Raw genomic sequence first — 17,670 nt, 5'->3', positions numbered from 1 at the left:
CCTTCCCTAAAGGGAATTAATGATCCAGACGGATTTTCTTCAACAATGGTTTCATGGTCATCCTTAGATACTTAATTCCAGATTCTTTATTGAATTCCAATTCAATGCCATGGTGGGATTTAAACCCAGCACAAGAAAATTAGTCAAGTTTCTGGATTAATAGTCAAGCGATAATAATACTAGGCCATTGCATCCCCCAATGTAACCAGTGGGTTGATATTACAGTCAATGATAATTTCATGGTTACCATCACTGAGGCTAGCTTTCAGTTCCCCACTTAATTGAGTTCAAATTGCATCAGCTGCCACAGTGGGATTTTAACCCACTGCCGTAACCTGGCCTTCTGGGTTACTTGTTGTGGTTCTGTTCGCCGAGCTGGGAATTTGTGTTGCAGACGTTTCGTCCCCTGTCTACTGGGTTACTTGTCCAATGACATTACCTCCATGTAGCTGTCTCATATAATCCCTCCCCTGCTGTCCTTGCACTCAGGCTCAGATCTAATAGATTTTCAATGAATAAACAGGACTTCCACCACGATCATATCAAACACTATTTAAATAGCCCACTCCTCTAATCTGTTGCAGTTGGGTCTAGAAGAATGGTTTCTCAATATTGTAATCTTTTCATGTCTATGACATTAACTCTTGCTGGAATATGGTAAATACCAACTTTATCTTGGTCAGGTCTTTGTCTCTATTATCTCAAGTTGTTCAGTGGCTGTGATACGCTGACTCCAAAAGCACAAGTTCAATTCAGGTCCCTCTTCCTCAACCTCTCCCCTTGCATAAGGCGTGGTGACCCTTATATTAAACCACCAACTCATTGTCCTGCTCTAATGAGAGAGCAGTTTTGTGCTGCAGTAAGACAATGGTGTCTGCATTTTTAAAAAACTATTCCAAGTAATCAGGTGATCTTATAAACCTTCTCAATGATATAGTCTTCCATGTTTCTGTGTTCACATTAACCTTTTACAGTATCTATATCATAACTGATCTGACAGTTGCACTGAAAAGTATGTCTACTTTTTTGCCTAACCATTGTAAATCCTGCTAATTCCACAGAGATTTGCCAACACTAGATGGAGGCATTTGATGTAAAACGAATGGCTGCATGCTTTTTAAAAAATTATTGGGTGCGTTGCTATGGAAACTGGTGTTCTACAAGTTGTATCATGAGTGACTGTAGAATTGAATTCAATGAGGGTGGCTTTCTTCACCACACTCTCCCTACAAACTTCACCTGGCTAGGGACTTTTCATATCAACGGACGCTCCCTTCCACTTCTGTACGACTAACACAGGAATTGCACAGTAGCCCTTTCAAACTTCTAATTAATTCAAAAGGATCACAAAACCAAAATTGCATCATTTACTCATTTTGGGAAGCCTCCGATCGTTTTTGAAAAGCTGTGAATAGCTTGGGAACACAAGATTTTGTTCTAAACTAGTCTTCTTTCTCTCATAACTGAATGGAGGAGTCCTAAACGCTACATTTAATGACTCACTCCAAGAAAGAGAGAGAGAATGCTGAAACCTAACAGTTGTTCCTTTATATCACTGCAGCAGCTGCCTTCGAAACAAACATTGGGAATTTCTCTTTGGTGTCAGTACCAAATTAATGCCAATTTGTGTGTGTAATTGGAAGTCATGAGCAAATAGAAACAATAAAGAACTACCACCGCAAATTGGAAAGGAGTTACTCTCAGCTAGTAAATGTAACAGAGTGGAAAAGTGCAGATGGAGATTGGGGGGGGGGGGGGGTCGAATGGTTGAATCCATTTGAGGACTAAATCTTGTAAAGAAATTACTGTATTCATATGTAAAAGATAAACTGTGCCTTTTTGAAAGATACACAGATTCTACAGAAATACCCCAGTATATGAATTTGTAACAGGTTGTCAATGTACTAAGTTACCACATTTCTCAGCTGATCTTTTAAATGAAAAGAGTTCAGATTTTCAGAACATAGATGAATTCACAACAAAGGCAGAAACCTCCAGAAAACAATGTTCGATTTTCCCTCAGATAAGCCACAATCAGTAAACTCCTAAAGTAAGAACTGATTAAAGCACTTAATACAGTACTTATACCTTGAGGAAGAACCATCTATTCAGAAGAATAAAATATGACAGTACCTTCTCAAAGGATAAAAATTATTTTAAAACTATTTTCAGATCAGATTCCATACAGTGTGGAAACAGGCCCTTTGACCCAACAAGTCCACACCGACCCCCTGAAGAGTAACCACCCAGACCCATTTCCCCCTGACCAATGCATCTAACACGATGGGCAATTTAGCATGGCCAATTCACCTGATCTGTACATCTTTGGACTGTGGGAGGAAACCAGAGCACCCGGAGGAAACCCATGCAGACAAGGGGAGAACACACAAACTCCACACAGACAGTCTCATAAGGCTAGAATTGAACCCAGGACTCTGGCGCTGTGAGGCAGCAGTGCTAACCACTGAGCCACCGTACCACCCATGGAGCTTTTCATCTTACTCATCAAGACAAGTCACAAGAGATATCAAAGTAAAGAAAATATTTATACTGTATAAGTGTGCAGATTGGTTGGCAAGTGGATAATGATTTGTAGAGGGACTGCCATGAACAGTGTACCAGTTAGATGATGACTAACAGTCAACTGCCAAGATTTGTCTGAAGTTTAAAGTAGGCAAGTTAACTCTGATTGGTCAAGGTCCTGTTTGACCTAGTGACTCCAGAACCAAAGCAGTGTGATCAACTCCTAACTGCACTCTTGTAATGGCTTGCAAGCCATTCGATTTGAATTGGGAATGGTAATCGATACTAGCCTTACCAGCAATGTCTACATTAATACTTTAGTTGCTCATCACCCCTGAACTTCCCAACTGGCTGATGCTCCAATTGTGACAATTTTGGCACTGGGACACATATTTTTACTTCAATAAACTGACTTTGGGAATTCTGACTGAATGCTATTATTCCACAGCAGAAGTGTGAACACATACCCTATATATTTTAATCAGAAATGCAGGAGACATTTTCCTGCTACTTGGATCTTGGCAAGACTGAAGAAGAATTGCTTAGCAGTGAATGAGGTAGTGACCTTGGTTAATGAAAAAGAAAATCCTGATCAGTAATAGGCGCTATATAAATGAAAGTTTTTCTGCCTTCATAAAAATCAGAGGTGCTGCAGGGGAAATTTAGAGTTAAAAATCCACCTTGACGCAGCCACAACACGAGGGGACAAAGCAAACAAGAAACCAAAGCTTTGGCTAAAAAGGCCTTATTATCAGCAGGAAAAAAAAATTCAGCAATGGTATTAAGTGCTGCATTATCACCACCCAGCAATTTTGAATGTTTCGTGTATCCATCTGTGTAAAGCATTCAGTGTAATGTGAGTGAAAATAATATTATTGAGCGCACATCATTGACATCTTGAATCAATTCAGTATCCCTTTTCACCACTTGCCCCAACTGGTCATTTCTGTGTCCACCAATTAAAGTCACAATCAGAAATATGGAACATATTCACACTGGGGAGAGAACTGTCCTCATGACTGTCTTTCTAATTGCCTGGTCAGCAATGCACCATTTTATGCTCAAAGATTGGTTGTTCTTGAAAGTACCAATGTTGCAATATGAACAAAATCCTCTAAAATCCACTATAAGATTACAAGAAACAAGTACTCCTTTGTTTGAGTTGTAAATGTGTTTTGTACTATACCAAGCAAAGAATATCACTTCTTTGAGCTCTACATTGAGGACTGGCCCATTTGAGTTTGCATAGACTTAACAAAATTAGTAATTAAAGACTTGTCATTAAAAATTGTACTGTTTGTTGGAATCTTAGAATCCCTACAGTGCAGAAAGAGGCCACTTGCCCCAGAGTCTGCTCTGACTCTCCAAAGAGCCCTGTAACCCATCACTGAACCACCTAGTATGCACATCGCTGGACTCTACAGGGCAACTTAGCATGACCAATCCACCTACCATGCGCATTTCTGGATGCGGACACAGGAGAACGTGCAAACCCCACACAGTCACCCAAGGCTGGAATTGAACCAAGATCCATGTTGCTGTAAGGCAACAGTGCTAACCACTGAGTCACCATGCTACCTGTGCTTTTTTTCAAGATATGAGCAGTAATACAATGTAGATAAAGAGAAACTGCTTCTGCTTTTTTGGGGGAGTTTAAGATGAGTATCTGAAATGGAGAGCTGAACCTATCAAGAGGGAACTTATGATAGACCACGACACACAAAGGAAGTTATAATTTTGGAAATCACTTTTTGTAAATTACTGCTGATGCTAGATCAATTGTTAACTTTAATATCAAAATTGGTAGATTTTTTATTAAATAATGTTATCAAGGATAGAGAACAGAGGTGGACATCTGGAGTTAGGTCACAAATCAACTATAATCTCAGTGAATAGTGGAACAGGCTGGAGGGGCGAAATAGTCTCTTCCTGCTCTCACTAACTTTCCCCAATGTGGTTACCTGATAAATCAATGGGTAAGTACATTAACTTCACTCTGTGAAATCTGTTGGAGAGTCAACAGGACTCAGACTACAACATCCTTTATTATGCATTAAAATGCACATATTGGATACTAGAATTTGCTTTCCATTTACCCCTAACTAATGGTGAGCATCAACAGCTTCACTCTAACCTTAAACCAAAATCCATCATCAGCTGCATTTGCCAAATTGTCCTGATCAGCTTAAACTGAAAATTAAGTTTGGGAGTCTGTTGCATGGATTTAATCTAGACACAGAGCTTCCCTGCCCGAGACACACACACACACACACACACACAAAGATAAAGCAAAACAATTTTGTATTAACTTGCTTGTACTGTAATATATACAAGTAGGACAAAAGCCTTGGATCCAATTTATATGGCTTTTAATTAAAACATCATAGTCCTGAGAACAACATGACCAATTTTAAAACAATACTTTATCATCAGACAAATAGTTATAATTACTTCAGAACAGAATGGAGCTTCAGTTTTCAAACAGATATTAACATCTGTGTAAAACAGTCATCCACATAGATGATATATTTGAGATTTACTAGCATCTTCCTCTGTCTGTTCATATGGTACTTATATGAATCAAATCCATCAACTGAGTGGACACAAAACCCTAATGGAGTCTGAAGAGAAAGCTTAACTGTGGGTAAAATGTGTTTATTGCCAGTCAGCAAAATTCTTAATCTTCCATTATATTTTGGTCTTTATAGCTTCCTCTTCAACCTTCTGTTAAAATCAATCCTTTGTGATCTGCACATTTCCTTCTTCATATCATATTAGAATTGCAAGTACCTTGGTCTTTCTTGGTGAGTGTAAAATGAATTGAAAATAAATAACATTTCCAGTCACCAAGTAACACTGCCTATGCATATTGCTTACATTTGTTAAAAATTGTCTCTAATTGCATGTTTAATGCTGTAGGTTTTCACACAGAAACCACTAGTTTGCAGATCCAGGACAATGATGCGCAGCAGGGTTGGTTCACACAATTGTTTGAGCTCACACAAGTCCTTTAATGGGGAAGGAAACATTTGGACGATATCCCCTTCCACCTGCTCTCTGGAGTCTAAGTGACCACCTCCTTCATCTGCCTTGCTGCCATGATCATGATGATTTTTTTATACAAATGAGTTCCCAGCTTACTCATGTCTTCTTCATATTCTGGTTTAAGACTTTGAGGATTTATCCCAGGATTTGGACTGATTTCAGATTGAAGGTCATCAGCATTTCAGAGTAGGCTAGTCTTTTCTTGGTCCTGGCCTTTTTGTCCATCACTCGGTTTCTTATTACAATGTGTGTTCAATTCTTTGGGTTGTAGGCATGTTGTTTATTACTGTGATTAGGTCCCAGACTGAAGTCAACTCCATGCCAATTTAAACACTTGTAACACTTTACACACAGCATCGAGGGCCGCCTTTGTGTTATCTAACAACCTGAGATGAATAATACTGATTATACCTCTGTGACTTTACATACCCCACACCAAACCTTAAGATCTTTCAAAGTGAGTGTAATTAAATTGTGAACTAAGGGCACTGTTGTGCAGTGGTTAGACTTCAGATAGCCATAATAGTGCTGCAAATCCATCAGTATGCGCTATATTCAAAATTAAATTTCAGAAGTGAAAGAACAGGGAGTTAAATCACCCAAAGAGACTTTAGTACTTGATATCAAAGTTGAAGAGACCTATTTTAACTTTTGCAACATGTTCCCTGTAATATCACCATGCAGAACCTGGTTAGTAGATAGGAGGGGTGCGAGCTATATATCTTTTGAGAAAAAACAAACTTTGACAAGTTTACAGAAATGTGTGTTCATATGATGTGTGATTGAGAGATTATAATTGTGCACTCCACCTATGAATGGCCTAACAAAATCAAGCTCCCCAGCAGTTTCAGTATTGTTCACAACATCACGTGGCATTTTACGCATTACTCTGGTAATATTTGCCACTATGCCAAATTAAACTATAAAGAAAAAAAGCCACAAGGCACACAATACAGGCTGTTACCAAAATGAACCTGTAATATTGGAGAGGAAGGGAAAAAAAGCATTGTTAACAATCCCAAAAAGTAAATCCTGCAAAGTTCTTGTTGATACAGTTAACATGGGCAATTATTTTCAAATTCGCTCTCAAATGCAACAAGGCAGCACATGATACCAATAAGTGAAGTTTCCAGAATAATGAAATACAATTTAAATTTCACTACTATCATAGACTCAATCTCAAGATTGAGGAATGGCGATAGAAACAGATTACACAATAAAAGGTAATGATCTGTTTCTATTCCCTAATCAGCAAGCGGGAAGAATATATCAAAATGTCAATCACAAACCTTAAAACATTTCAGATCAATTTAGTGCTTCAAAGCATAAAATATTCGACATCTGCCACAATACCAGAGCGCATATTAAACTGGCTATTAAGAATTGCACAGACACTCTATTGGAAAAGTTTTTAAACCTGACATTGGAGGGTTTGATATCAATGCAACATTTGAAAATTCAGCAGATTGTAATGTGCCAAATTAGAATACAATATTCAACAGCAAGGATACTATACAAAGTTACGGGATTCGTACTTGTGTGAAGAGTTTGCAGTGCCTTCAGATGGTGTCTGTTCATTCAGAAATAAGGACGTTGAGGAAAGGGTTGTTGCTAAGGAGGCTGCTTCATATAACGATGTAGTGCTGGGGAGCAGGTCCGGTCGCCTACGATATCCTATTGCTGCCATGATGAAAACAAAAGGTCTACGTTAAGAATTTCAAAATGTTACTGTAAGACCATAAGACATAGGAGCGGAAGTAAGGCCATTTGGCCCATCGAGTCCACTCCGCCATTCAATCATGACTGATGGGCATTTCAACTCCACTTACTCGCATTCTCCCCGTAGCCCTTAATTCCTTGTGACATCAAGAATTTATCAATTTCTGCCTTGAAGACATTTAGCGTCCCAGCCTCCACTGCACTCTGTGGCAATGAATTCCACAGGCCCACCACTCTCTGGCTGAAGAAATGTCTCCGCATTTCTGTTCTGAATTTACCCCCTCTAATTCTAAGGCTATGTCCACAGGTCCTAGTCTCCTCGCCAAACGGAAACAATTTCCTAGCGTCCACCCTCTCCAAGCTATGTATTATCTTGTAAGTTTCTATTAGATCTCCCATTAATCTTCTAAACTCCAATGAACACAATCCCAGGATCCTCAGCCGTTCCTCATATGTTAGACCTACCATTCCAGGGATCATCCGTGTGAATCTCCGCTGGACACGCTCCAGTGCCAGTTTGTCCTTCCTGAGGTGTGGGGACCAAAACTGGACACAGTACCCCAAACGGGGCCTAACCAGAGCTTTATAAAGTCTCAGTAGCACAACAGTGCTTTTATATTCCAACCCTCTTGAGATAATTGACAACATTGCATTCGCTTTCTTAATCACGGACTCAAACTGCATGTTTACCTTTAGAGAATCCTCAACCAGCACTCCCAGATCCCTCTGTACTTTGGCTTTACGAATTTTCTCACCATTTAGAAAGTAGTCCATGCTTGTATTCTTTTTTCCAAAGTGCAAGACCTCGCATTTGCTCACATTGAATTCCATCGGCCATTTCCTGGACCACTCTTCCAAACTGTCTAGATCCTTCTGCACTTCCTCAGTACTACCTGCCTGTCCACCTAACTTTGTATCATCGGCAAACTTCGCTAGAATGCCCCCAGTCCCTTCATCCAGATCATTAATATATAATGCGAACAGCTGCGGCCCCAACACTGAACCCTGCGGGACCCCGCTTGTCACCAGCTGCCATTCCAAAAAAGAACCTTTTATCCCAGCTCTCTGCCTTCTGTTAGACAGCCAATCCTCTCAATCCATACCAGTAGCTCACCTCGAATACCATGGGCCCTCACCTTGCTCAGCAGCCTCCCGTGTGCACCTTATCAAAGGCCTTTTGGAAGTCTAGGTAGATAACATCCACTGGGTTTCCCTGGTCTAACCTACTTGTCACCTCTTCAAAGAACTCCAACAGGTTTGTCAGGCACGACCTCCCCTAAATCCATGTTGACTTGTTCTAATCCGACCCTGCTCTTCCAAGAATTTAGAAACCTCATCCTTAATGATGGATTCTAGAATTTTACCAACAACCGAGGTTAGGCTAATTGGCCTATAATTTTCCATCTTTTGCCTTGATCCTTTTTTGAACAAGGGCGTTACAACTGCGATCTTCCAATCATCCAGGACTTTCCCTGACTCCAGTGACTTTTGAAAGATCTCAACCAACGCCTCCGCTATTTCCTCAGCCACCTCTCTCAGAACTCTAGGATGTAGCCCATCGGGGCCAGGAGATTTATCAATTTTAAGACCTTTTAGCTTTTCTAGCACTTTCTCTTTTGTAATGGCAACCATACTCAACTCAGCCCCCTGACTCCCTCTAATTGTTGGGATATTACTCATGTCTTCCACTGTGAAGACTGATGCAAAGTACTTATTAAGTTCTCCTGCTATTTCCTTATCTCCCATCACTCGGCTTCCAGCATCAGTTTGAAGTGGCCCAATGTCTACTCTTGCTTGTCGTTTGTTTCTTATGTATTGAAAGAAACTTTTACTATCATTTCTAATATTACTGGCTAGCCTACCTTCCTTGATCCTCTCCTTCCTTATTTTTCTCTTTGTTATCCTCTGTTTGTTTTTGTAGCCTTCCCAATCTTCTGGTTTCCCAGTGCTCTTGGCCACTTTATAGGATCTCTCTTTTTCTCTGATAGATTTCCTGACTTCCTTTGTCAGCCATGGCTGTCTAATCCCTCCCCGGATAATCTCTCTCTTCTTGGGGATGAACCTCTGTACACAGTGTCCTCAATTTTACCCACAAACTCCTGCCATTTTTGCTCTACTGTCTTCCCTGCTAGACTCTGCTTCCAGTCTATGTTCGTCAGTTCCTCTCTCATGTCCTCATAATTACCTTTATTTAACTGTAACACCATTACATCTGATTTTGCCTTCTCTCTTTCAAACTGGAGACTGAACTCTACCATATTATGATCGCTGCTTCCTAAGTGTTCCCTTACTTTCAGATTTTTTATAAAGTCTGGTTCATTACATAGCACTAGGTCCAGAATAGCCTGCTCCCTTGTGGGCTCCATGACAAGCTGTTCCAAAAAGCCATCCTATAAGCATTCCATGAATTCCCTTTCTTTGGATCCACTGGCAACTTTGTTTACCCAGTTAAGACCATTAAATATCCAATTAACCTGCTCTTGAATTAATTAAAATGATTTAAATAAGGCCCTGCTTATTTAAGTGAGTTCCTCCTCACTTCTGGTGCTCCATCTGACCCACCCACATGTCTTGAGTTTCCTCTGAATGGTCCCTACCTCTGCAGCCTCTCTCAGCCCGTACAATCGTTCAATCTCCGTGATCCTGACTCTGGTGCCTTGCATACACCCAACTTCCCTAACTCAATCTTTAGCCACTAAGATCTTAAGCTCTGCATTTCACCCTCTCCTCCTTTAAGATAGCCCTGCCTGACCAACTCTCTACTCATTATCCCAACCTGACCACTGACTCCCTACCAAATGACCACATCCTGACCCATCATAGCATTCCCCCCACCCCAGACCTTCATCGCCAACCTATCATTCAAGTAGCTTCTCTTGACCACCTCCCTACTGCTTTCTGTCCCAACACAACCCGATGATCCAAGCTGCCCACCCAAAATGGCCACAACTGACAAACCGTTGACTACCTCCCAACCTAACACCACCTGCCCACCTGACTACAGTCCCTGACCCAACCACCCACCTATCTGCCTACTTAATCCCTACCTCCCCCAAAACTAGTCACAACATTTAAAACCTACCTTCAGAATCTCATTCAAAGTATCTAATGTATCAAATTATCTAAAAGGGGTCTATGTTCCTTTCCTTTCCCCACCTCTACTTCACTTTCCCAGAAACCTAGGGTTGCTGCCCTGCACACTTCTTTGCCAATGGGGATTGGAAGATGCTGGAAGAAATATGAAAACATCAAATTGGCAGAAAATCTTTCCAGCAACCATCTGCTCATCATTGCCACCACTTGGAAGATCTGGCCTATTGTACAACTATTATAATACTATGTGAGCAAATTTGAAGCTTATACGAATGAAGGAGAACAATAGGATAGTGTGGGTCAAAATTACATTCCCTATCCTGATTATGGGCTGCGGTAAAATGTTTTTCCCTCATGTCGCCTCTGGTTATTTGTTTTGTTCTTCCACTTTCCGACAGTGGGAATTGTTGCTTTCATTTCCACACTAAGTAATCTAATCTAATCTAATCTAATCTATATCCTCTGTCCAGACCTCTCCTGATTTTAAACACCTCTATCAAATTCACTTAAGGTCTTCTAAGGAATGCACAATGGCTCTGTGCAACTCAGTTAATCCCACTTCCCCCGTCATCCCCTGTTGCCCTGCAAGTGCCTATCCAATTCCTTTTTAAAACGATGATTGGATCTGCCTCCACAACCATCTCAGGCAGTGTATTCATATACTAACCAATCGATTAAATCATTTTTCCTCATATCACCATTGGTTCTTTTGCAGCATTACCTTCAATCCCTGTCCTTTGGTTCTCAACCCTTGCATCAATGGGCATAGCTTTGCTATAGGTAAAAACCCTCCTCTCATTTATCATCCACTCCATCCTCCTCCCTGACCTATCATCTTCATCCCCTCCCCCACTCACCTATTGTACTCTATGCTACTTTCTCCCCACCCCCACCCTCCTCTCATTTATCTTCCAGCTCAGCACTGTCCCCATGACATGCCCCCCCCTATCTGCCTACCTCCTTTTCCACCTATCCACTCCACCCTCTCCTCCCTGACCTATCATCGTCATCCCCTCCCCCACTCACCTATTGTACTATATGCTACTTTCTCCCCAACCCCACCCTCCTCTCATTTATCTCTCCACCCTTCAGGCACTCTGCCTGTAATCCTGATGAAGGGCTTTTGCCCGAAACGTCGATTTTACTGCTTCTCGGATGCTGCCTGAACTGCTGTGCTCTTCCAGCACCACTAATCCAGAAATAGCTTTGCTATATTCACTCTCCCCAAACTCCTCTTGATTTTGAAAATTTCAATCAAATTTCCTCTCCCTGTTCTCTGTTGTAATACAAAGAATCCCAAACTCTTTAGTCACTCCATTAAAAACGGATGTCACCATGTAGTGCTGGGTACCATGATAATAAATATTTTCTGTCATTTCTCTAATGGCTTGACATCTTCCTTAAAGAGTGTGGGGTCCAAAACTGAACATAATGCTCCACATGGAACCTAATAAATACTTAATCAAGTTTACTGTAGCATCTTCACTTTTGGACTCATTGCCTCTAATTATAAAGCCCAAGATCCCACGTGCTTTTAACAGTTTTCTCAAACTGACACAAAAGGTTCCTGCACCCCTTTAAAGGTGTGTCACTTCATTCACAGAAAAGTGAAAGGCATGGTGGCTCAGTGGTTAGCACTGCTGCCTCACAGTGCCAAAGACCTGGGTTCGATTCCACCCTTGGGTGACTGTCTGTGTGGAGTTTACATGTTCTCCATATGTCTGCATGGGTTTCCTCCCACAGTCAAAAGATGTGCAGATTAGATAGAATGGCCATGATAAATTGCCAATAGTGTCCAGCAATATACAAGTGAGATGAATTAGCCATGGGAAATGCAGGGTTACAGGGGCAGAGTAGGAGTGGGATGCTTTTCAGAGGGTACAGTGTGGTCTTGATCAGCTGAACGGCCTGCATCCACACTGTAGGGGTTCTGAGTTGATTTTGTGAAAAAGGTCAAACTAAACACTCGTTGAGCCGCAACTGTAGTATTGTATCTGATTCTGTGAATCACTCTTCAGGAAGGGTGATAGAGAAAAGATTTGTGTGAACAGTTCCTTGGAGAAGGGAACTTTTTCAAAATCATTATGACATTTATATAGAATCATCGAATCCCTACAATGCAGATACAGGGAGCACAGGGAGAACATGCAGGCTTCACAGACACTCAAAGCTGGAATCCAGGTTGCTGGCATCATAGGACAACAGTGCTCACCACTGAGCCACTATGCCACCTCCATTTTAACTGAACAGATGCAGAGAAGTTGTTTCCTATTGTAGGAGGCTGAGTAACCAGGGGATATGGATCAAAAGTTAAATCAGTGAGGGGCATAATCAGGTGGTGTCGGGTAGGGGGAATGGAAGGAATTCTGCAGGAATTTGTAATCTGGAATGTGATGACTGAAAGGGTGGTGGAAATATTTAAAAATAACTTTCCAAAGTGAATTAGGTAAAAACGAAGGAAAAGTCTGGAGGGCTTCTATGAAAGAGTGGGACTAATCAGAATTACAGGGCTACATTTTCTTTCCAATTGTAAAAGGTTCAATATGAAACAACATGGGACAGGCTTGTTTTTAAATTCACTTTTCAATTGCACTTCTTGGAAAGTTAGATTCATTATTACAAAACAACATCCCAACCTATTCAAGTCCAAAGTCAATGGATACACATCCATACACATGTACGGTGTCTGATCTCACCCTCATGTCATGGAGATCTTTGACAAGCAGCTCCATTACAAGCTAGTGTTCAAACGGAAAATGTTTACAGACACACTGTTTGCAAACTTGACACATCCAAGAATGCCTTCCTTTCAAAGAAAGAAAACAGTTGACTGAAAATCCAAAATAGGCATTAAAATGACTGATTTCATACAGGACTGTTGAAAGTGGGACAAATCCATTGATACACAATGATTAAATTAACAAAGAAAACTTTGATTAAATAACTTAAAGAGTATTTTTAAAACTAAGCTTTCAATGGTCCCACAAAAACAGTTTCAGGATCTACATTCTTATTGCGTGGATGATTAAACAATTAACTTTTGCCATTTAATATTGGGGGTTGGGGAATAAGAGAGGCTGCATTAACTCCAGATCAATTAAGCTCTCACTAAAGACAAATGAAATTCCATGCATTACCTTCTCCATCAAGACTAAAATAGCTCCTGGTTCCAGATAGCAGCTCATTCTTTCCCTCAGTTGTATCCTGCATTGTTCCAGAGGATGAAACTTCTTGTCCTATGTATTTTATAGCTGGAATGGAATTACGAGCCTTCTTCGAGGGAGACGGCCGCAATGCTGTGTTAGTGGAAAAAAAAAACTATTGGATCTCACTTGAAAGACAACTTGAAGTACATACTTAATTCCACTTAATAAGGCAGCATTGAACGTGTTGCATTCTTGAAGGACAGACAGCAGTTCTCACTACGGTCATTTGTTGAGAAAGGCAAAGGTAAAGTTTGCTTTGTTTCTATCTGACCACAGGGCTGCTCTCTCAACTAGACAGAGTGCGGTGGTGGTTTAACTGGAGAGTCACCATACCCTGTGAGGTGAGGGGAAAGGCTGAGAAGAACAGTCCTTCACAGGAACCTCAGCCAGGGCAGGAATTGAACCCTCACTGTTGGCATCATTTTTCATTGCAAACCAGCCATCCAGCCAACTGAGTTAACATTAGCTTGCCTTTTCTTACTTAAAGACTTGTAGAAATTCTCACCATTTATTTTTATATTTCTAGGCAGCTCTCTCATATTCTAATTCCTTCTGCAACATTTTTGAGACAGTTTTTCTACTTTTCACAACCTGTTCAATTTTCTGACCTACCACTTCATTCAGAGATTTGTACGGTGTTTCTTTCAAATTGATGCTATCCTTAACTTTCTTACTTAGCCATGGGTCACTCAACATTCTTCGGGCCTCTCATTTTCACTGGGACAAATCTTTGCTGGGAGTTATTTAATATCTCCTTACAAGTCTGCCACTGCATGCCTACTGTATCACATTTTAACCGAGTTGCTCATTTTAGTCAACTCGACAGTCAAACCCTTATTATTATCTTTGCTTTTGTTTAAAAAACTAGTCTTCAACAAATCACTTGCAAACTGAATGTGTAATTTGAGCACATTACTGTCAAGGTTGTCTACAGGCCCCTTATTTTGAGGTTATTGATTAATCCTGCCTCACTAAGCACCTTGTCTAAAACAGTCTGCTCCCTAGTTGGCTCTAGAAAATACTGCTCTAAGAAGTTATCTTGAATACACTCTGAATTGATTTTCCAGGCTAACTTTGTCAATCAGAATTCCCCAAATTACATGTACAATATAAAGTCCTCCATGATTACTCTTCGCTCACATCCCATTTATTTATTCTAGTATACACTGTCCTGCAACATTGGTTAGTGGGCCTATACACTACATCCACAAGTGATTGCTCACCTTTCTTGTTGGGTTGCTAGATAGGATAGATTACAGATGTTGGAACTGTTTTCCTTGCACAGATAAAGGCTTAGTGCAAGTCTGTTAGAGGTTACCAAATCATGGGTAGAAAGGGAGAAACTGCTCCCGCTTATAAAAGGAACAAAAATGAGCTGGCACAGAGTAAGTGACTTGCAAAAGAAGCAAGGTTAATATGGAAAAAAAAAATCAGCATGTAGTTAAGATATGGAATGCACCGCCTGGACGTCTGGCGGAGGCAGTTTCAACTGAGGCATTCAAGAGGGCATTGGTCAATTATTTGTATAAAAATGAAATGCAAAGTTTTGATGTAAAAGCAGGAGATTGGCACAAGGAAATGATGCTTGTTTGAATAGCCAGTGCAAGCACGATGGGACAAATGGCCTCTGTTGAAATAAACTCTGAGAAAGCAGAGAAATAAAGTCAGTAGCTATCAACATATTTAAACTAGACAGATTGCAACGAACCCATTAAATATTCATCGGTACTCACACAGGGTCTTCTTAAATACTCGACTACTCATAAACTTTAAAAAGCGGTCAGCGTAGAATCCTGGTCTATGGACTGAAACTGAGTCCTACGGCAAGAGAAAAGGGAATTATGTACGAGCCATGTCTCTCCAAAGTATTGTAGAACTGTCCCTGAAAAGGCTTTGCAATCAAAGAAAGTGACTGCATCGGTGCTCCAGTAGATTTTGCTCAGCACCATTTTTCTCGACATCACTACTATTTGCGAACATATACAGCACCACAAGGACACTCTGCCTCATCATGCAATTTTCCCTCCTTCCTCCTCAGAATAAGTAATTTATTACATGATTTCTGATTTACAGCATCCGCAGTCTTTTCAGTTTTTAATTTATTACACAGCCTGCTCAGTGCCAGGTTTTTGAGAATGCACCAGCCTTTTGTTAAAGCCAACTGAATTTGTCAGTTGACAGCTATAAAACAAGTTGTACCACCAAGGCAGAACCTGCCTGTCCACTTTCCCTCATACTTCACAAGATGCTATCATAATAAAAACCTGGAATAGGGGAAGATAGTCTGAAGGTTTGCCCTCATCCTCTATGGCACTGTGTGTGTGTCAATGTACCTTGGCAATGAACCTTCACAACTAGATAGTTAGACTTTAGTGCCTAACACAGTGCCAAGCAATACATAGCTGAGCAACATGGCATGATGAATTGCTTTAATGATATCCTGAAACAGATTATATCTATTAGTCACTCTTATGCACTGGCTGTCAGATATTAGGGTGCCAACAATCTTCCAATCTCAGCCAGTCATAGCTCAAGAACATATTTCTCCTTATACAGCAGAATCATGATCATTGTTCGGAACTAATCCCTCTCCTGTTTCTGAATCTCAATCTGCATCAGTTGAATTGTGGAGACAGCTTAAAATTCTAGATACAATTTATTAGGTTACAACCTTCGTGATACTAATTCATACCAAAACAATCCATATTCAATTTATCCTTACTAAAAAGATGCACAACCTTCACTGAAGTCATAGCTATGTACTTGGAACATCGGAATGCAATGTTCAACATTTGTATAACTTTTGAAAAGTGCTATTTTTATCATAGGTAAGACACGTCTATTTTAAATTGGAAAACAATGATGTAAACAAAGCACAGGATGTATTTTGAGCACATTAAGCCTATATGAAGTAAAAAGAGCGAAAAAGTGCATTATTACATTTCACCTCACAGCATGTCCCTCTCAAGCAAGACAGAGTATTGCTCAAAGATTATAAGTGTAAAGAGTTACTAATGAATCTAATCATAAATTCAAAAACTTTTTTTTAAAAAACCCCAAAAATAATGTGTGTGGGGAACTCATGACAACAGGGAGTGGTTGAGGAGACAGAAGCAAACATTAAGATAAATACAAGTGAGAAAGGAAATATGTTGGTAGGAGAGATGAAATAGGGGTGAGAGGAGGGTCACATGCAGTATAGACCAAATGAACTGGAATGTGCTTTACATTCTAGATAATGCAAGAAGAAATGTGGCACATTTACAGATGTTTATCAAATTATTGCTTTCATCTTCTTACTATTCAATACTAAATTACAAAATGAAAATACACTGTTTTTTTCAACGTTTTCATTCCCTTGAGGGCCACTTTCCCTTAGCTGCTGCTGTTAAGTAATTACATCTTTTCATTTAATGTTACTTTAGTCATAAAAATAAATTAAACGCAAACATACTCCATCATAGACGAGTGCTTTCCAAGAGTGTTCCAGCTTCTTAATGAACCTTATGGGGAGAAGTAAATTAGTTAAGTATTTGAAAGCAGAAATTAATTGCAATTACAGTTTGTTTTGAACCTGTAAATTGAAAGTGTATTCCATCTCTGCTAAATGACATTTACAAAAGTGATTTCTTACGCACCAGATGAGAAATAAAGAAAACTAAGGGATGGAACAGCCAATTTCTAACCACAGTCTGTTTCGAGCTCCCAGTTTATTATTAAACACGGTTGGGATAACATACTAGCTACACATCGAAAATTCAATTTCTCTGGCTCCAGCAATATACCGAATAACCTTGATTATCCGAACGAGGTGGTTGGTGAGTATTTTTTTAAACAAGATTTTTTTAGATTACCGACAGTGTGGAAGCAGGCCCTTCGGCCCAACAAGTACACATCAACCCTCCGAAGAACAACCCACCCAGACCCATTCCTCTAACTAATGCACCTAACACTACGGGCAATTTAGTATGGCCAATTCACCTAACCTGCACATCCTTGGACTGTAGAAGGAAACTAGAGCACCTGGACGAAACCCACACAGACATGGGGAGAATATGCAAATTCCAAACAGGCAGTTGCCCAA

General features: G+C 40.3%; 1 protein-coding gene across 8 annotated transcripts in view; it reads right to left on the bottom strand.

Annotated features, from left to right (window-relative positions):
* Positions 1-17,670, bottom strand: part of pip5k1ba (phosphatidylinositol-4-phosphate 5-kinase, type I, beta a) — a 160,477-nt gene that overhangs the window by 18,828 nt on the left and 123,979 nt on the right. For all 8 annotated transcript variants that reach the window (XM_087995742.1, XM_087995729.1, XM_043716969.2 and 5 more), the window contains exons 10-13: positions 17,041-17,089; positions 15,320-15,404; positions 13,518-13,676; positions 7,104-7,248 (exon numbers count right to left, since the gene is read on the bottom strand). In XM_087995742.1, coding sequence (XP_087851868.1) covers positions 7,104-7,248; positions 13,518-13,676; positions 15,320-15,404; positions 17,041-17,089 — 438 coding nt within the window. The remainder of the gene's footprint in view (positions 1-7,103; positions 7,249-13,517; positions 13,677-15,319; positions 15,405-17,040; positions 17,090-17,670) is intronic.

The sequence above is a fragment of the Chiloscyllium plagiosum genome, unplaced genomic scaffold, assembly GCF_037043375.1.
Source record: "Chiloscyllium plagiosum isolate Xiang-an unplaced genomic scaffold, Cpla_swu_hap1 HiC_scaffold_2, whole genome shotgun sequence".
Taxonomy (NCBI): domain Eukaryota; kingdom Metazoa; phylum Chordata; class Chondrichthyes; order Orectolobiformes; family Hemiscylliidae; genus Chiloscyllium; species Chiloscyllium plagiosum.
This window is presented reverse-complemented; position numbering and strand designations above follow the sequence as displayed.